The sequence below is a fragment of the Henckelia pumila genome, chromosome 3, assembly GCF_033568475.1.
Source record: "Henckelia pumila isolate YLH828 chromosome 3, ASM3356847v2, whole genome shotgun sequence".
Classification (NCBI taxonomy): Eukaryota; Viridiplantae; Streptophyta; class Magnoliopsida; order Lamiales; family Gesneriaceae; genus Henckelia; species Henckelia pumila.
The window spans coordinates 175,404,242-175,425,182 of record NC_133122.1 but is presented as its reverse complement, the minus strand read 5'-3'; the positions used below and the strand labels follow the sequence as shown (position 1 = coordinate 175,425,182).

Sequence of the window (20,941 nt, the reverse complement as noted above, 5' to 3'; positions counted from 1 at the left end):
TGACAACCCAACCCCACATATTTTGTATGGCGGGGCGGGCCAATCTGACGGGCCTAGCCCATTTTGACATCTCTAGTTGCTGGTTATTTTACCACTTTATTTGGATTTTTTTTTTTTTTGGTAAATTTATTTTGTTTTTATTTCTTAATTATTTATGTTGTGGAACGTCGATGCAATTGATATAATATAAGACCCATACTATTTGTTTCTTTCGATAAAACAATTTTAATTGATAATACACGCTTGTGTAAAATATTGATCATGATTTATATAATTAAATGAGAATATTAATTCTTTTTATTTAATTTAAATGAATGTGAAAATTATAAGTAAAAAAATTGTATGGATAATTTAGTAAGAATTTTTTACTGATTAATTTGAGGAATAAGTTAGATAGAAAATGTGATACAGAGGCTAGAGGGAAAATGTGATAATTTAGTAATTGGAGATCTAACTTTAAAAAAATATGGGTTAGGTTTTGAGATAAAATGAGAAGAGATTTTAGCGAGATTCAACACATCAAAACGGTGCAGATATTATGTCAACTCCACTAGGATCCTCTACTGTGGAATTCGTAGAGGGTTCTGTGGATAAAACGGTACAGTAGAGGATCCTAGTCCCAACATAGAGGAGATTGGGATTATGGTTGAAGGTGACGGGGGAATCTGGGGATCCGTTGAAGCGCCTAGTTACCCCCTACTGCTACTGGTTATGATTTTTACTGCAACTTCTAGGCAGATGGACTTCAGCCTTTGAGAGTGGTTTAATCTGATCGTTTTGGTCAATTTTGAGACTCTTGGCAGCAGGGTTGTTTGGGCTCAGTAAACGCTTCTTACACGGCCATTTCATGGTGTTTCTGCGGAAGAGTCCTGATCTAAGGGGACAGACCGCAGACGTGCAGTTGAAAGAAGTCTATTCGGGGGATGGTATGAGCACCAAGCTGAGGAATAGGTGACGGATTTTTATGTACAGAAACTGACTCGAAATAGAACGAAGTTTTCATAGTTTTGCACCTGCATGGTTTTGTTTTTCTTATACACGTCAGAGCTCGAGTAAGAAATGTTGTTGCATTACAATTTCAAAAAAACAGTCGCTATTCAAATCTGGGACAACACTTGAAAAGTTGAAAACTTTGATGATTTAATTGCACAAAAACAACTTTTAGATGCTGAAACTGACGCACGAGTTACAAATGAGCCGGAATGAGTAAACAACCTCAACTCTTGTTTTTCTGTACAACAAACATGCGCTGCATTAGCAAAGTGCTAGTTCGCAGTCTAGCAGACGGGCAAGTATTTCCTCACAACTTGGTCGTAAATGTGATTCTGCCCAACAATCTGGGATGTAGAAATATACCGTCATGATCAGATATTATCTTTTGAGTGTCCTAACCGAAAAGAGAACAAGTGAAGTTTTTATAGGTCGATAACTAGTACCTGCAATTAGCCTGCCCAGGGGCCCTTCAGGTATCTCCAATCTTGATCCCTCATGTGCGACGGCATAAACAACCTAATAAAGAGAATGAGCACTGTTGAGATCCCAGCCAAACATCGACAAATAGATGAGACAGGTAAGAGAGAGAAAAAGTGGAGGGAAATTCCGGCTTACCCGCTCGGGTGGAATTCGATCCCAAGGTCTATTCAGAGTGCAGAGTTCCCACATTATCACTCCTAGGCTAAAAATGTCGCATTTTTCTGTGAAAGGTTCATTCCGAATAAGTTCAGGAGCCATCCATTCTGGTGTCCCAGCAGATGAGGAGTCCTTCATGGGAGCATCGATCATTATTTTTGAGAGCCCAAAGTCGCAAATCTTAACTGTCCAGTGCTTGTTCACCAGGCAGTTGGCACTTTTAAGGTCACGGTGGATTATCTTCATGCGATGGATGCACATCATCCCTCTGAGTGGCAACAGTAGGCAAAATGAGACTGCAGTCGGAATTTAATCAATACATCAATAAGAAAAATGAAAAAGGGATAGGATTATAAGATGGGTCCCTGCTTCCCTCCCCCCAATTCAATTCTTCAGTTCATCCTAGATTACATCTTCCTCTTCTACCCCGCATTTTCAGATTGTAGTAATAAAGAGATAACCGTACACCTTCACATTTTTCCTTACAATGAGATAACTCGATTGAAATACCTTAGAACTTAATATTTGTCTAATGACCCAAATAACCATCCAGAAAATATTTCCAAAAGAAACAAATAACATGTCAAAGAATTACCAGATCTGACAACTTATTGACCCATCATGTCAGTTAGACAGCCGAGTTAGCAGCAATCTGTTAGACTAATCTAACTTCAGTACTTGAAGTAAATGGAAATCTATAATTCTACAAATGAACTCTGCATGGTAGGAAAGGCAGGACACGAACCGAGTAAAAAGAAACAGCATTAGACTTCAACAAGAGTAAGATCAAAGTACAATGCGTACAGCATTAGCCATAAAAAGATTTTGATACCCACACAGATAAGTATCCACTAGACTAGTTGTAAGTTGTAACTGTAATTTAGCTTGCACTTCTATTCTAACAATCGATAAGATCCGGGATCCTTAGCACATGGGCTGTATAGCTTCAGTTAAATAACCATATGAATAACTTAGTAAAGAAAAACAATCTTTCAATCAATCAAGGCATGCATCAAACAATTTAAGTAACCTGCATATGTCACGCAGCATCTTAATTCTCCTCCGCCAGCTCAATTTCTTCTTCTGGCCGCTTAGGTGAATCAAATAGTACAGCGATCCCATCTCCATGTATTCAGTGACCATAGACAACTGTGGAGGTTTTGTGCATGCACCAAGAAATAATATGACTGCACCAAAAACATCCCATTATACTACAAATCTTTAATCTCAAGATACACTAAACTTAAATTTTTTATATACACTCAAAATATTTTGGATAAACAACCATAAGCTTTTATCAAGCTGTTGATTTCCACATTCAGCAGACACTGGTCATCAAAGCTGAACACTATTTTGGAGGGACTATTATGATTTGGGAGGACCTTATACTCCATGAATCACTGTTGTCAATGATTCATTTTTGATAAGAAGGGATTACATTTCAATTTTTACCTTAATCTCAAATTACCCTTGAGTATGTCTCATATGACAACCTGAACCGTCCAGTCATGAGAAGTCCTAATTATTAGCAAGTTCTTTGACACTATATCATATGCAACATGCTTTTTCTGTCTTGATTTATAGTCATAATTACATTCTGTACAACCTATTTGATGTATTTCCTTTAAAATAAAGTTGAAATTTAAGTAAAAGCGGGCGAAGAGAAGTACCGTTTGGATGCCGAAGGCGACTGCAGCCAAAAAAAAGAGACAAAATAGTTGAGTTGCAGTGCTGTATCAGAAAAAGACAAAAATTATATCAACAGCGAAGGAACACATACCATACCTGAGGATGGATATTTCATTGCAAAAATCTTCCATGTTTTCTGCATTGAGATCTTGCTCCAAAAACACTTTAATAGCAACTTCAGTTCCATTCCAAACACCACGAAAAACTTCCCCGAAGAACCCTGGAATAGGATCTTCATAAGGAAAAACAAGAACATGCAAATATATATATATATATATATATATATATATATATATATATATATATATATATATATATATATATATACTCAGACAAGTAGTTGTATGTTATTACTAAATGTCAAAAAATGAAAACTTTTACCAGCAAACAAAGCATGGCATATAGGAAGATTTTACCAAGTCATGAATGAGCCAATTATCACACTCATATCTTCTTTCTCCACATTCAAAAGGAAAAATATAATTTTCAGGAGAAAAACACAAAATTGCAGTAAACAATTAGCTAATAATTGTGTTTCAGAAAAGCAGTGACAACATTGTGCTGTCTAGTTCCAGGTTAGAAAATTAGAGGCCTGCCACATTGGGGGTCAAGCTCTTTGTTCTGTCGCAAATTTTCAGCTTTATGAATAGCAATATTGCTATCCAGAATGAAAGTGCTCACCAATCCCAACTCGAGTGCCTACAGTTAACTCTGTGAAATCGATATTCCACTCTTCAAAAGGTAGCAAAGGCTTATGCTGGAAGACGGGTAAATCTAGAACTCTGTTCCACGTTGAAACCATTTCATCATTTACCCCATCTTTCGCAATCCTTTCTGAAGTATGACTTGTAAACTCATGCGGAGATGAAGGCAATGACATTGCCTTATGAGAACTTTGCTGTCTCAGAGGAGCGTATAAGGAAGACCCTCTATCAGACATTTTTCCACGATCATCAAGGCAGATGTCTGTAACCTGGAGATTATACAAATTCAATGAAACACAAACCAAAGGTTTTGAACATGACATGTTGATGACAGATGCAATGAAAAATGAGAAAGATTAGCTTGCATTTAGATTGCCTCCACCAAAATGAAAAATACAAACAAAAAGAGATCACCAGGCATGTTTGTCATGTTTCTGGGAAATATTTTAAATTTCACGGAAACAAGCAAATCTACCCACATTGTTTTATTATTCTGTTTCAAAAGTACATTTTCAACCCAATTTCACATACTCCTAGATAATCATTACTTTACATTCATCTTTTAATCACTCCCATAAACAATTTTATTATCATATCATATTCTAAGACAACACTTAAGTTTTTAAATTTTAAAATATTCAACACTATAATTATGAAACTACATAATCCAACACATTCTGATATGCTACAAAATCAACAACAAAAATGACTCATTCTGAAAACGTAACCAAACCATCACATTTTCCAATTCATTTCCTAAAATACATTTCAAAAAAACGTTTTTGAAAATATATTTTCAGATTACAAATAACATAACCAAGTATACCATTGTGAAAGCTGAAAATCTCATTTTCACAAATACGGCATTGAAGACAAATATTCGAAGGTGACGTATATGAATTAATGATGACAATTATGACAATTTCTTGTATAGAGATATTTAAACCTGGTTAATTCTGGGAAACATAAAACTAACACCAAAAATGGACTAACATGATCACAAACTTGGTCCCCAAGTTTGGTAGAAAAATTACTAATTTTAAAGAGGCCAACAAATCCAAAAGGATCTAATACTATTTGTGTTACAAAACTGAGTATTCAAGCATCAGCTACAGAGGTTATTAAAACATCCTTAAAACAAATTTACCCATAAACTTTAAAACGAACCATGCGGCAAGATGCAGAAAGAAACTATTCAGGTTAAGAGAGTATACATTTTTTGATTGACTGGTGTTATGTTGGTCATTGGAATCCAATGAACATGAGGTACTTTCGCCTTGTTCCCTCAAAAGACGATTCTGCTTCAGTGATTCATTCATTGCTCGCACAGCCCTAAAGTCATTCGCAAGATATTTAGGTAACAAGAAAGAAAGGACCGTAGTAAGCTGATTGAATTGATTAAACAGGCTTTAACTGGATCTCCGTATTTCTTTGCAACAATAAAGAGGGACAAGATGCAGCAGAAAATTACAAAATTAAAGCTAGGGCTGCTCTTTGTAGAAATTTGAACCATACTTCTAATGATGGCCAATCCTTTAAGAGATTTATCAGACAAACTTTTTCACATAAGGGAGATGCTTAATATAAAAATAATTAGCTTAATTTTACGAAAGAATATTAACCTTACTATGTCATCACCAATTTCTGGAGTCATGCTTATGCTTCTTCTTCTTATCCTACGTGTGTCTGATGTTGATGCGCCTTCTGACCTGCAGGAACATTAAATATAAAGATCAAAAAGTTCAAACGAGAAAACAACAAGATAAACTGATATTCAAGAGCTCACCAATTAAATAATCATGGATTCAAAACCAACGCAAAGTGTTGAATAAGGAATTCCGCATAGAAAATTTTCCTAAATTTGGTTCAGTCTTTCAAAAAAAAGTCAAAAAGGTAGAACCAATCAAACTAAAATAACATATAACCAGAAATTTTTTGCGCAAAACAACCTACAATTCTACAATGTAATGACTCCCTGACACTCTAAAATGAAAATTTAGATGTTGCTACCAGCAAATTTATATGAAAAGAATACAACAATCAACAAATAGTACAAGTTATCCAAAATTATTTTAAAACCCAGATGGGGGCCGGGGGCTTCGGCCGTGGCTGGATATCTTTCATTTGTCCCCTGTCTTTGTTTCTATCTCATCGTATCCCATTCTGTTCTGCGAAATTTTAAACTGACCGTCAATACCTCGGTGTCGGTCCGGGATAATCCTTTGAATAAAGTTTCATATCCAAAGCATCCACTTAATTTTCCTTAGTCTACAAACCCTTTATAAGGTGTCTCCACACCAAATAACAAGAAGTTAAATTTTGATAGTTCTTTACTACATTGTCCTAACTTACTTATTAGATAGGCTATGAAAATATTTACTTTCTGATGCATACATCTATTCCACACATCTATTTCCTTGTACGATTTTTTTAACATGTTTTCTAGAGTACATATCTGCACAAGTGAAATTTTATTTTGTATAGAATTAAAAAATCGATTGATATAATTTCAAATTAACTAAAAAGTGCTTAATTAAATTTTATACACGAAATTGATAAGTTAAAGTTTACCGCGGAATAAAAATTATAATTCATTTTGTCAAACATTGATACAAATATTGCAACAGTGATAAATTTTTTCAACATTTTTGTTATATTCAGGAGGGAACTTACATGGGTCTCAAACTCTAGATTGTCCTAAATTGGGACATTAGGTGCAACTAGGCCTAGAGACTTGTGGCCTTAAATTTTCAACTTCATGTGTTTTATTCAATATAATTAATATTAAAAAGTTTGTAAAAATTTTAGTAATCATGAATTAGTTAAAACGTATTTGAATTAGTTAGGTTGTGCAAGAATTTAATTGTCTTCAAATCAAGTACAAGAAGGTCAACTGGAACAAAATTCATTATTTTGATATCTGGAATTTCAGTACGAAATCGGTAGCATGAGTTGTAAAATAGATCACTAAACTTTGTTGACGATTTTTTAAAAAAAAGAAGATTCATTTAAATAGTTTAAACCACTGTTTGCTTGATACCGTTTTCATATTAGTGGAAACAAAATATGAAAATAAATGCATGTCGCTAAACATGAAAAAATAATAAGTACCTTGACGGAGCAATGTCATCCGGGTAGTCTCTAAAAGATTTATTATCTCCACTAAGCATTGATCGGCCACGTGATGGAAGTGAAGGATGCTCTGGGCTGGAAAACTTTAAACATTATAGAAGTGTACACCAATTGTAATATCCAACTTTAGTTAGTGGGAATTGTTTGAAATAATAACAAGAATAAAAAAAGAACTTTACCATATTGGCCGAGTATATATATGGCATATGAGCACACTTTGTCAGGTAAATTCCGAACAATATAAGAATCATTTATTTGTTATTGTTTTGTAGCAAAAAATAATTGTGAACAATATCCTAAATATGGTAACACTGTGGACTTGTTGCAGCAAAAAACAGAAAGATGATCAAATTTTATTGTTAACAAAAACCATGTGTCAGGGGAACTACATAACATCTTTCAAAGCTATACAAGTTTAGAAGAAGGAACTCAAATGGCAATCCCAAAGGGCAAAAAAAAAAACAGAAGAGTGTCTATATAACATCTTTCAACGCTATAAAAGTTTAGAAGAAGGAACTCCAGAATTAGATTATATAGCGCGTGATGTGACAAAATTCATGAGTTTCCAAAAACACAAACCTCGAACTAGCAGTCCTTGCTTCTGTAGCGACCTTTCTTCGGCTCCTTCGCCAGAATGTAGCAGCAATATTCGGTTCACTGCACGACACACTGAAACAATAATATTAATCCAATAAAAACAACTCTCCTGAATCTCAAGAGACAGAAATTTTGCATATGAGAAACAGGAACACTTAAAATGCAAAAACAGAAGGATAAATCGAGCAATTATAATACCTCAGCTTTCTATCAATTGAATTTGACCGCAACATGATATTTCTTAATGAGGGCCCTGCTGCATTTGAAGAAGACTCTAGTCTATGCTGATAGAGCAGACCATCATCCTTCTCAGCACTGCATAGAGGCCAACAAAACTTCAGTAATATTCAAAGAAGATGCCAATCAAATATCGATACCTTGTCTTCTCCAAAGAAGACTAAATCATAATAGATTTTGTCGTATGCAAGTTTAAAAAAGACATGTTCCTCCTAACCTATCAGCGTCAACTTTCTCTGGAACCCCATAGAGAGGGCTGTTCGGTTCCATTGGGGAATCACAAGAATCATTTTCTGCAGAATCACTCTCCCCAGCAGCAGATATATGAGTCATAAAGATAGCCTTGGTTGATCGTGGTATCAGTTGGCCAGGAAACCGCATTAGATCAACAAGCAATTCCACAGAATTCAACACAACTAAGACAGACATGTGCCTGTATGAGTCCACACAATCAGAAACTCCTTCAGTAGGTAACCCCTAGCAAGACAAACCCAAGAGAAGAGTATATGAGCTGAATACAGAATTCAAGAGAAGGCTTTCAAATTCTTCTTGAAAATAAGAAAAAAAAATTGGAAAAAAATGAGCAATGAAGTAAAGCAGTTGAGGTCAAAATCTAACCACCACAAGCCGGCTTTCAAGTCCTACAGCATCTGCGAGAACTTTAAATAATATTGCTCGAGGTCTGCACGAACCGTGCTTTATGTGCCCAAGCATCTGCACCCCGCGATTCTCAGACAAATATGAGGCATCCTCAACAACAGCTTTCCTGGGACTTAGTTCAGAATTTGGCCTTTTGTAAAAATCAGACACCTGGTAAGGATATTATAAGGGAGCACCACATCATTATTTTCTACAGTCATTGAACTCAACGTCCTTATTGATCATAAACAATACTGAAAGACCAAATGTCAATAAGATGGTGATTAAAACTGAAATCAACCGAATACGGACTCAGTAAAAACCAGCCACTAAGTACTCCAATGCACTCTTACAGTCTCTTCGAGCCCTAAGCCCAATATGTATCATGTGTGTAACAAGAGTAAGTGCAAGTGCAAGTTACATAACATCATATATACTTGCAAGGTAATTTATTCTACAAGCAAAAAAAGACAAATATTGTTTTTGAGCAGCTACAAAAAGGATAAACATGAATTTATGGGAAAAGTAGGTCGAACGGATTCACCACACAAAAGGATAAGGGACAAATATAGCAGAATCTCAGAGTGGTCATTGTAAACTAAAAACTTATCCAAGGACCAAGCAAGAGCCTCAATGCAAGGGCTGTGACTTAAAAGAATTTAGTTTTCAAACAAAACAATTTCTTCAACTTTAAAAATATATTGTATCTTTACTCAGCGCTTCAAACACAATTGTGGGTGTATAAAACAAAAGTTCCTGATGGAGGTGCATGCAAAGTTTTTAACGGAGAAGACTGTGTACTCACCAAGCCAGCAATCTTTTTAATCATAGCAGCAGGATTTCTGTTTAAACCCTTAACCAGAGGCACAATATACTGCTTTAGCATAGAAAGTTTCTTGTCTTTCTCAGCATCTACAAGAATCACCTCAGCTCTCAATCCCTCATGCTCCAACCCGCGAAGCTCCTCCAAGGTAGGTATATCTTCATAAAGTTCCTTGAGCTTTTTCTCCTGTTGATGAAAAGTGAAAGCACTACTAAAAACAGCCGCTGATGTTGGGAAATGAAGATATAAGCAATTCACCAGAAAAGATAATGCAAAAGTTGCAAGTGGAAAGCCGGTAGACCTCTTCATGCTGGTCAAACTCTTTCTAGTTATGATACGAAAGAGAACTTTTCCCAGGTTAAGAGTCAAGAATATTATGATACTTCAAATAAACAACAGTAGAAGATGTGTGAACACAAGTATAAGATGTAAATATCATCATACTTTAAAAAATCCCGTCCCCAGCATTGCTCCACGAAAAAATCTACTTCTAAACCTATAAGTTATTATACAACTAAATTATGAGTGCTTTAAATTGAAAAAGGCAGAAATGGATGTGTAAATACTGGAGAAACCAAATAAGAAATAGAAAGAAAATTTATAATGACGACCCACAATTACATGCAAAAATCTCCATGAATCAAAAAGAAAAACCATGATCGTATATGCTACACAAGATTACACCGAGATCACTAAATCATGAGGCTTCAACGTCACTCTATCTAGTAATAACATATAATGTTAAAGAATAAAACTAATTGCACCGCCATCGCAAGCTTAAGCTTTTGAGGCAAGCTGTTTCAACATGGTATGTAGTGCCCAAAAACCCCCACAAATTTCTTCCTTCGTTTCCTACGTCCAACCAACTTGCATGTATAGCATAGGCTTTGGATATTAATTCCGAGCATATAATTCTAGTTCTCCGGCATCCACGTAAGTAGCATGTTAAGAATAAAAATATCGGTTGTGCTGCATCCCCCAAAATTTTGGGACTAACATGTTTCTACGTATATACGGAATATTTTAGAATTGAAAGGGCATTCCGGCCTCTTTGGTCAGTGTGTTGGAGTCACACCAATGACCCATCCATATGAGGAGAAAGAATTAAGAAAATCAACCGACCCCTACAAAAGATATTATGTGAATATTCATACCTAGCATTAGCAAGCCTCACCATACTTCGTACACTAATATATCAACAAGAGAAACTCTGTTTTCAAATCAAAACGAGAAAAACCCATCAAAATATTCCAAAAATAAGGTTTCAAAGTTCTCCCATCAAAATATGATATACTTTGGATATGTCCCACATTCAAGAACTAATAAGACCTCTATCGCTTTGCAAAAGGGTAAGTATCATCGATATTTAGCTCAAAAAGGGTGCTAACTAGCAAGTAAGCAGCATTTATTCATGAATGGAAACCCCTAAAACTATAAATAGAACAAATATGCAAGGAAACCCATGAGATAAGTCTTGGTGCTCACAGGGACAACAGAATAGAAGCCATTTGGGAGGGGCTCAGAAAGCATTCCTGTGCTCCATAGTATTTGTGATGCTGTTTTATATGAAAACCTATCATAGTTTGCTTTTTCAACTAATTCTTTATCCCTCATAGTTTCTCTAACGGAATCCAAAGATACAGATCCAAAATTGTCAACGAAATCTGCAGGCCACCATTCAGTTCTGGGAACCCTCTGCCCGGAAGATTCTGCATCATCTCGTGAATCCTCCATGATGATATATTCTCAAAACGCAAGACCATTTCAATCTTGCATTCATCCGATCAAAGATCTCATAGATGCACCATTATATAAAGAGAAACTCATGGATGTGCAAAATTTCTTCCAGCTACCCTCTGTTGTAGTCATACGACCTGAAATTTGGAAGCAGAATTAAATTTGAATGAAAAAGTCTTTCCACCTCTAGATCAATACTGAATCGTTTTAGGATCAAAGTCACCAATTCCATGGTTGAAATCTTTAAAAACAAATTTGAAGATAATAGTGCCAAGAAGCATCAGCGACTCCCTCTCTAGAGAAAAAATGAACAGCCCATTACAACAGCCTGATTTCATTGAAACAAAGTTTTGAATGAAATTTGGATGCTACAAGTTTTGGATGTCTTTACATTTTGCCTAATGGTGATGAGATATTAAGTGTAGCATCTTACCATTTAGGCACAGGTTCTTTTGGACAGGAAATTGCTATTTCAGAGAATGCAATTTTTGTGAAATGTTAAGGAAGCAATAGAAGCATTCAACAGTTGTGTGAATGAGATGTAAAACAAAATATAAAGGAACTTAAAGAGGAGTTTGGGAACCTCAAAAAAAGACTCCAAAGTGACTTCAAATTCAAGAAGCACATGAGGATTGACGCAAGTTCAATTAAGACTGAGGTAGAAATGGGACAAGACACACTCTTAAATTCATTAAAAATCACATGAGGCCACTGATATCGTCAATGCTCTTCCAGAATAAGGTTTTGATCTTAGTATTGCAAGTTGGGAATGACCTAAAAATAATTTCTGGGTTAAACAATTACGTTTTACTCGTTGGCTTTAATTAGTATCGATGAAGTACCCAACAACAAACATATATCTCTGTATTTACCAATGCCTATTATGTTATTCTTTGCCCCTTTGGTGCCACTCACAATGCAAGAGAGGACGCCACATGCAACCACTGATATGAGAAACACAAACATAGGCAAAACGTATTCAATTGAAAGCATACAATGTAAAAATACAAACAGACTACTCAAAATTTCTGTCAATATTGGACTTGAAGTCTTTCAGCGAATTATTTGAACCAAGCAGCGCACATAATCACATAATTTCATATGTGCCCATCAGTTCTAATTAAATGGGTGATCCATAGAGACAAAGTAGATCCCAAAGTACTTTGTGCTGCCCACTCAATAGTTCCAGTAAATCGCTATTATAATTGACCAAAAAAAACCACGAATATGCTCAAAAATAAAAAATAAAAAAGCTAGCGAATAACACCACATGCATTCAGGACTAAAGTTGTTTCCATTGAACTCGAGAAAGTACACATTCAAGTACTTAAATCTACTCTAAGTCATGCAATAGACCCCCCCTAAAAATCAAACTTAATGGGTTACCACAAACACAAGTAACTGTAGCTGCCAAAGAAACACGGATGAATTTTCCAACCATGCATCATTCAAATAAATTTTTAAAAAAAAACACTCGCCAACATCTCAGAAATCGCATAGCAGATCTTCAATCACACCAACAACTACTTCAATATCAACAATCAAATCACTTGTCCGCTTTTTCCCCCCTATCATGCAATGCTTCGATCACTACACTTCAGTCCAAATCAGCACAAATCCAGTAACAACAATTCTATAAACAAATCCTCGAAAAATGGAGTAAGAAGCAAATTCAAACAAAACACACGGATAAATTAAAAATTAAATCTACAACCTCACATAGCAAAGAGCAAACTGGTGAAAAAAAAAATCGTGATCGAGAAGCTTACCATGGACAGATCTCAGCTCGAGCAGCAGAATCAACTCACATTTGAATCCACCAACGATAAAATCAAATCTACTGATTAAAATAATGATAATAATAATAAACAACAGATTCAGAAGTAATGCGAATTTGAAATGCAATTTTGTAGGTACAATGTAATAGAGAATGTAGATGTAAACGAGGTGATTTATACAACGAGAGGGGGAGGCGGGGATTTATTCTTGTTCGATTATTATATATATATGTAAGTATAATAATTAGTGGTATTAAAATCTTCTGGGATTAGATTTTTATACATAAAATAATAATATATATAATACTTGCTACTTAAACTAAACTAAATACAAAGAAAGTGAAAGTACATTCCCTGATATATACTACTAAATCTTGTGGACTAAACTTTATTATAGTATGTAATTTATAAGTGTTATATAATGATATTAGAGTAATTAACGAAAATCGATGATTTACTGAATTTGTTACAATTTATTGATAATATCTAAAGTAATTTAACAAAAGTATTTATGTTATCCATGAAATATATTAGTTTATCTAACTTATGAATTGATATAATAATCTTAAAATTGTTCTTTTTTTTTTTTTAATTTTCGTATTACAGGAGGACACTTTTATCGTTATTTGATCCAAATTTGATATTTAAGTCTTGTAAATATTAAATGTTAAAAACCGTTTAACTACAATATATATGAAAAATAAATGATTGGGTCCCGTCTCGTGTTTTAATTAGTAGAATAATTTTATATAAAAAAAAACAGTATCGAAAAGTTTGTAAACATCACAAAATATGTCATTTGTCTCATTTTTTCATCAATTTTTTTTTTTGGAAACACATTTTTTCATCAAGTTACAACATAATCAAAAAAAAAATTTTGTTTTAAAAAAAAAAAGTGAGTTGTGTGTGTTTTTACGAAAAATGGGACTCCCCTTGTGTTATTTTTTTAAAAACACACACACACACACCTTACATAATTTTTTGAAAAACAAAACCTAAAAAAGAATGGTTTTTTTAAATGAGATACGGATAAAGTTTAATTGAATAATTTACTTTACGACATAAATAAAGGCAAAAACTCGTTTTTATTTTTATATACAAACTTTTTTTTTGGTTAAAAACAATACAAATAAATTTTTTTAGAGATTACAAACATATTTTTACTATCTTATATTTCAGACAATCTATCCAAACCTAAATTAGTTGAGGTTATTTCACAAAATTGATGTTTTTTTAACGTAAATCACCAAGTTATTAATTAATGTTAAAAGAAGTAGCTGAGTTGACCAATAAGAAACCAAAATTTGAAACAACTGGATTTTCGTTTAATAATGTATGTTTAAATAGTTTTTTTAATACAAAAACTTAAACGGTTTCATGCATTAATTTTGTGACACAAATATTTTATTTGAGTCGTTCATAAAAAAAATATTAATTTAATTATAAACATAAATATTATTGACTCATCACATACATAAAAATTCACGAGATCGTATCACGAGACATATGATCTTTTTAAAATGAAACGGAAACAATATATTAGTCAAATCGCATACTGTAATTAACTTACGGTTGAAGGGGAATTATTAATTTTTTTATTAATTTGTTAGTATTGTTATATGGATTAGTGATTCACGTGGTTATAGAGCGAAATATGGGTGAGATCTCCGACAGCCAGCTGGCCAAGTGGTGGCTTCCCAACATCCACACCTTCCTCCGCGTGAAGCCTTTTAAAAGGCCATTCAATTATGCACGCTTTCAATTCAGGACCCCAAACATCACATACAATATCATATAAAATTTTCGAATATCTACCGTAAAAGTAATATTTTTTACAAAAAAAAATTAATTATTTTAACCCAACTCAGATATTTATATCATAAAATCTTTTCATGAGATGATTTCATAATAGTTTTTGTGATACATATATATGCATTTATACATGATAATAATGGCACACTGCATGTGTCGCGTGCATATACAATCGTTTGAAAGCTTATTTTTTTATTTTTGCTAATTTTTTCCATCGATTAGTGTAAGATGAGTAGTTTTATAAGTTTATCGTAGAATGTGATGATATCGATTTTTATGTTCAGAAGATCTATCAAAATCGACACAAACAATAATTCATGTTACATGCGTTTCTCATGCACACATTCTTTTAAGTAGTTGCCACGATGTATATATATATTTTAGAGAGAAAATTGATGTGATAAAATTATTTTTCCATACAAGAAACTTCATGATAGTTATAAAGAGAGAGAGGAGAGGATTTGAATCTTGATTTATGTCGTGCGTCCAAGTAATAAAAGGGGTTGGAGGTAAATGTATCGCTTTAACCCCACATCACCCTAACTTTTTTCAACATGTGTGCTGGAAATTTTTTGGGAATTTTTTTTAGGATAAATCTCTTTTGGGATTTTATACAACTATATACATGCATCAAAATATTAATTATTACATAAACATTTTTGTGATGGATTTTTGACCCGACTCGACTCATAAAAATTATTATTTTTATGTCAAATATATTATATTCCAGATATGGATCGAGTCAATTAATCTTACGGATATATATATAAATTAATGATAATGTTTCAAAAGAAACCTACTCAAAATATTAATGTAAAATTAAAAGCTACGATGGTAGGTATCTTCCTTAAATAGATAGTAAAGACGATTGGCCGTGAGATATACACATGCTTAACATTATGAATTATTTGTCGATATTTTTAGCTAATTTATCGAGAAAATATGATATCAATGCGATATATCTGGCATTCTCAACCATATTTTGAAGGCTCGTTCCAGTTGTTTATGTGATATTTAAACAGGGGCGGTTTTAAGAAAAACGAGGCCCTGGGCAAACTATGGGCCCTTTGGTATTAACTTAAAAATTTATATATATATAAATTCGAATAACATAATTAAAATAAACCAAAATACATAAATCAATAAAATACACAAATGAAAGAAGGTTTAAATAATTTTTCAAAATATTTTAATCAACAAAAAATATTATTTAAAATTGATTCTTCTTATGTTTTTTGAAACAAAATCATCAATTATGTCGTCATAAGATATATCTTCCAATATATTTTTTTTATGCAAAGGATCGTCAAATTATTCGATTTTTCTTGACTCATTGTGGTTCTCAAATAAAATTTCAATAATTTTAACTTGGAAAAATTTTTCTCTACTGATAATACAGTCACATAAATAGTCAATAAAATTTGATACGCAACCACGATCATAGGAAAAATATTCATTTTCAGACCTGCAATACTCGAATTTTCAGAATCTATGTGAAATTACAAAAAATATTAACATCTTACCTTAAACCAAAATAATGTGAACAAAAAATTAAATCAAAATAAGATTAAACAATATATCAAAATTTGAAAATAAAATAAATTTGAACAAGAGTCTTCTAATTCATACATTGGATCGTTTTGTTGAATGCGTTTGTGTATTTTCGTAAATTTTGTATTTTTCTATTTTCTGAATTCTTAAACTATTGATAGTCAATTCACGCAATCGCACGCAACCACAAACTAACAAAAGAGCAAAGTATTATCGAAACTCTCAAAATTAAAAACTCAAACCTTTCTTTTATGTGAATGAATTTTGTGTGAAAGCATAATATATAAATTCATATATAAATAAATATATATAATAATTTTTTTTAAAAAAATTTTGGGGCCCCCCACAAGGGTGGGGCCCTGGCTGCCCAGGGCCAGGGCCGCCCCTGTATTTAAATAATAATGATGCATGCGGGTGAAAACTATGTCATATTAAACTGCGAGTTGGTTTTTGGTGAGACCGTCTCATCGATTTTTATTCATGAGATACGTTAATTCTACCTATATTTATAATAAAAAACAAAAACTTATAACTGATTACTCAATTAGGATATTCATCTTACAAAATTTATCAATAAGACTGTTTCTTATGAGTTTTTGTGTTAAACTAGTACTAGTACTTATTATATACAAGTAGTATGGTCAATATGGTTATTCGTTTTTTGTAATATTGAAGTTTTTCAAATTGCTTTTATGGGAATTAGCCGAACTCGACTTGAACTCTGGCTTAAGCGAGTTTTTGTAATCGTTTGAGTAGCTCAATATGACATATCGTTTTTATTATCTTACATATAGCTCATAAATTTATAGATGCTAGATATAACTTATAAAAAGAAAACTATAATTTTAATTGTGTATATCTGTTTTTTACGAGTTTGCTTTTAATTATGTTGTTTAATTTCAGTTTTATTGTATTTTATTATTATTTTTTTAATTTTATTTTTTTTTATCGAAATGAAAATGTATCACTGCATCTATTAGCGCACGTGATATCGAAATCACGTAAATATTGCATATGTGTCACATCAACGTCAAATCGAAAAAACAAAACTTACAAAACATAAAAAAGATGATCTACCAATATATTGAGGAACAAAATCCAGAAAGACGTACAAATATATAAGAATGATATTATATTTTCTGTTTTTGAAAAAATTAAGATTAAGATGGACAATCATTATCGTCACCACGCACTAACTCAATTCTCAGCTCTTCAACTCGTCACCAATCAATCCAATTCTCATAAATGAGGATATTGTTATCTCAAAAAAAAAATGAGGATATTGATTAATTAATAGCATGAATCATCGATGAAGTACCCAACAACAAATTTTAAATATTTTAGACGCGTCATTTAACCCCAAAATTTTCATATATATGTTTTAAAGCGGCTACTACTCAAATTTATCTGAACATTTTGTAGGATTACGTTTTATAGATGGGTCGATTCGATTCATAATTATAGTAAAAATTAATATTTGCTTATGAGTCGAATCGGGTATCCATTGTTCAATTTTAAAACATAAAACATTTTATAAAAGTTTTCGTGTTATTTTCATTAGTTACTAAAATACACCCTATCTCAATTTATTTAACAAACCATCATGAGAAGCACTAAATCCACTACCCGGTGGTTTTATTTAGAGCCCAATTCAAGTTCAATAATGTCACAAATGTTAACTCGATCCAACCGCAAACACAAGTTAGGATAACGAGCCTGACAGTATGCTAGAACCTAATCATTTAATAAAATCCTCGAAACATCTTCAAACGATCAAGAAAAATACAGCAATTGCAAGACACATCACTTGAAGGGGAAATTCTATGCTGGCAGACCCGGTTTGCCAGATCCAATGGCTCCGGGCCATTGTGCACATCACATCATGGTGATGTACACAATGCCCAGACCGTTGGATTGCCCTCGGGCACTACCCCGGAGGGTAGCTAAGAACTTCCCCACTTGAAGATGATTAACGGCCTGATAAATTATTTGCAGATTAGTACAACAACTCGCCATCGTATCATTATCACGGAATCAAGAGCAGTTGGAACGAAAGGTCTATTACGATTGAATTTTATACTCGAGACTTTGGTGTCAGATAGACTATAAGTCATCGATCAACTGTCTTTTATATGATCTTAAACGTTCTTGGAAAAATTAATACCGTTATAGATGGAAGGTCGTGAACATTATGTCGCCATGATTTAACTAAAAACAATTGTTCGATCATCTAATGGGAATCATGGCTCAAGAAAGGGCTCAACTAGGGGTGCAAACGAACCGAACCTGTTCATGAGCTTTACGAGTTCGCTCGATAAATATTTGATTCGTATTCGAGCTTATCGAACTCGAGTCGAATTCGAACATGTTCGAACTCTTTTTCGAGCCGAAATTACTCTGTTCGATAGTTCGCGAATAGTTCGTGAGCCTTAATATTTAATTAATATAATATAATTATATATATACATTTCGAGCTTTTCGAACCATAGTATCCGAATAGTTCACGAATAGGTTCGAATATTTCGAACCGAACTCGAACTCGAACTTCATTTCGAGCCGAAATCGAGCCAAAATATTTGAAATTATCGAACTTCGAATCGAGCTCTAACTCGAATATACTCTTATCGAGCCGAATTCGAACCTAAAAATTTTACCATTATTCGACTCGATTCGGTTCGTTTGCACCCCTAGGCTTAACCTACCTGGGACTACGACATGCTAACATAATAACTGAAAGGAATATTTTATTCCTTAAAATCTCTTAATTCTAAAAAGATTTTATTTAATATCTTTTGTCTTTCTTGGACATAAAGTAATCTTTATTTCATATTTGCGAATTGATAAGCTGATTAGAATATTTATCATATCATATCTAATATTTATCTTTCTTTATTTGTGTAGATTTGATATGATAAAATAAAAGAAATACAAGGAAACATATTGAAGAAGGATTTTTGGTCTATTTATTTGAGATAGGCGTACACAAGGAAGAGAGATTTGATAGAGAGAAAAATACGTGAGAACCTAAGTACGTATATTGTGAAAAACCGAAGATCTCTGAAACGACCCTAACTCTATAATAAATAAATATGCGGAAAATTTTTTTTTTATACTTACTAAATATAATATGTACATATATGCCCATACATATATGCACCGAATAAAGGTATTTAAAATGAATAACCAATTAAATACTTAAATAAAAATGCATTCTTAAAAATATAATAAATATCTGAGTCAAACATTAATTAAAAATATACTGCATAAATAAATAAAAGTTTGCATGCACTGAAAATATTAAAATAACTTAAATGCATAAAAATAATTAAATATATAATCAGGACACATGAAATTTTCTCATGGATTGTACTGGACTGCTGGCCCTAACTCTCAAGCCCAATTACTTAAATCTGGCCCATTAACACTTAGACTGGCCCAATAACATACTTAAGCCCAATAAAAATTATTCTAAGCCCAATTAAATAATTAAAGCCCATTAAAACATCCTAGGCCCAAAATAACTTAATCTGGCCCAATGGGCCCGAAAGCCCAAAGACTGGCCCAATAACTTTTATGGGCTCAAAAGCCCATAAAATTAATGGACTAACTTAATTAAAATTTTAAAAGCCCAAATAAATTAAACTCAACCCAAAATAATTAAATGGAGCCCAAATAAATTTTGAGATTTAATTAGGCCCATTAAACACTTAATTAAACTTAAAACTTAAAAATAAAAATACCCGAGCCCGACTAACTTGACCCGGACCCGGACCAACTAACATAACCCATGACTTACTACCCCGACCCGGATCCACAGACCCGACCCGGATCCACTCTCCAAAACCCCAAACCCGTAGCCCCTCCTTCCCTCCCCCTTCTCTTCTCGGCTGCGCGGGCAGCAGGCTTTGTGGCCTGTTGCCGGCCAGCTCCGGTCACTCTCTGGCCGGAGAAACAACCCCACTAGCTAGCCCACCTCTAGACCTTTCCAACAAGCTAAGAACCAGCCCAAACGGTGGTCCGAGGAAGGAGAACGAAGCCTTACAACTTGCTGTATTTTCCAGCTCGCGTCCAGCCTGCGCGGCTTCCGTAAATCTAATCGTTCTCCCTACTCCGGCCATATTTTTCAGTGAAACCACTTCTCAATCCTAGCCAACATCTAGGAGGTTCAAACCCTTTAGACCTCACCCCAAACCGTGGCCTGAAGAGGGAGAACGAAGACTTCTACCACAGAACCCAAATCTGTGCGAATTGATGCACATAAAAGAATAACTTTGTTTCAGACCACTCATGGCTCATACCACCCAAGTTATTCGACCCTAGGGACCTTAAGACAACCATGAACCTTGCCCAGCATCCATACATGAGCCATGCTTGAAGAAATTGTGAGATGAATGAGCAAACACATAAACAAGGTGCAAACAATAAAGCCAAAACATTTTTTGAAAAATAATAAGAAGTTTCGATGCATACACTTCACCTACATAATACATACTGATATGGTGCTTAAAAAGAGAAGAAAAATCATGCCTTTCACCGATGAATTCAAAGAAAAACGGGCGTAAGACGACTCCGGGACGACAGGACGACGACGACTTGCCTTGGACCTTCAAAAA

The 20,941-nt window shown here is 33.8% G+C and overlaps 1 protein-coding gene across 4 annotated transcripts; it reads right to left on the bottom strand.

The window, feature by feature from the left end:
- Nucleotides 1-1,120: 1,120 nt before the first annotated feature.
- On the bottom strand, nucleotides 1,121-13,167 carry LOC140887468 (serine/threonine-protein kinase EDR1-like). 4 transcript variants are annotated; one of them, XM_073294718.1, is made up of 17 exons: nucleotides 12,957-13,167; nucleotides 10,936-11,324; nucleotides 9,433-9,636; nucleotides 8,607-8,798; nucleotides 8,206-8,465; nucleotides 7,950-8,066; nucleotides 7,734-7,823; nucleotides 7,134-7,229; nucleotides 5,645-5,731; nucleotides 5,237-5,354; nucleotides 4,000-4,291; nucleotides 3,415-3,538; nucleotides 3,300-3,319; nucleotides 2,660-2,816; nucleotides 1,609-1,897; nucleotides 1,437-1,509; nucleotides 1,121-1,337 (listed from the first exon to the last, which is right to left on the bottom strand). In XM_073294718.1, exons 2-17 carry the CDS (start codon nucleotides 11,182-11,184, stop codon nucleotides 1,255-1,257), a joined length of 2,451 nt encoding a protein of 816 aa, XP_073150819.1. In that variant the 5' UTR covers nucleotides 11,185-11,324; nucleotides 12,957-13,167; the 3' UTR covers nucleotides 1,121-1,254. The 4 variants fall into 4 exon arrangements, 3 of the variants coding, with proteins under 3 accessions (XP_073150819.1, XP_073150820.1, XP_073150821.1); XM_073294719.1 differs by having other exon boundaries at nucleotides 7,734-7,811; XM_073294720.1 differs by lacking the exon at nucleotides 10,936-11,324.
- Between the last annotated feature and the right edge of the window lie 7,774 nt (nucleotides 13,168-20,941).

Coding starts and splice junctions, on each gene's coding strand:
- LOC140887468 (XM_073294718.1), bottom strand. CDS start 11,184: ATGGAGGATTCACGAGATGATGCAGAATCTTCCGGGCAGAGGGTTCCC. Junction 4,292..5,236: donor ACACCAGTCAATCAAAAAAT/GTATACTCTCTT, acceptor TATAATCTCCAG/GTTACAGACATCTGCCTTGA. Junction 3,320..3,414: donor AATGAAATATCCATCCTCAG/GTATGGTATGTG, acceptor TTTTGGCTGCAG/TCGCCTTCGGCATCCAAACG.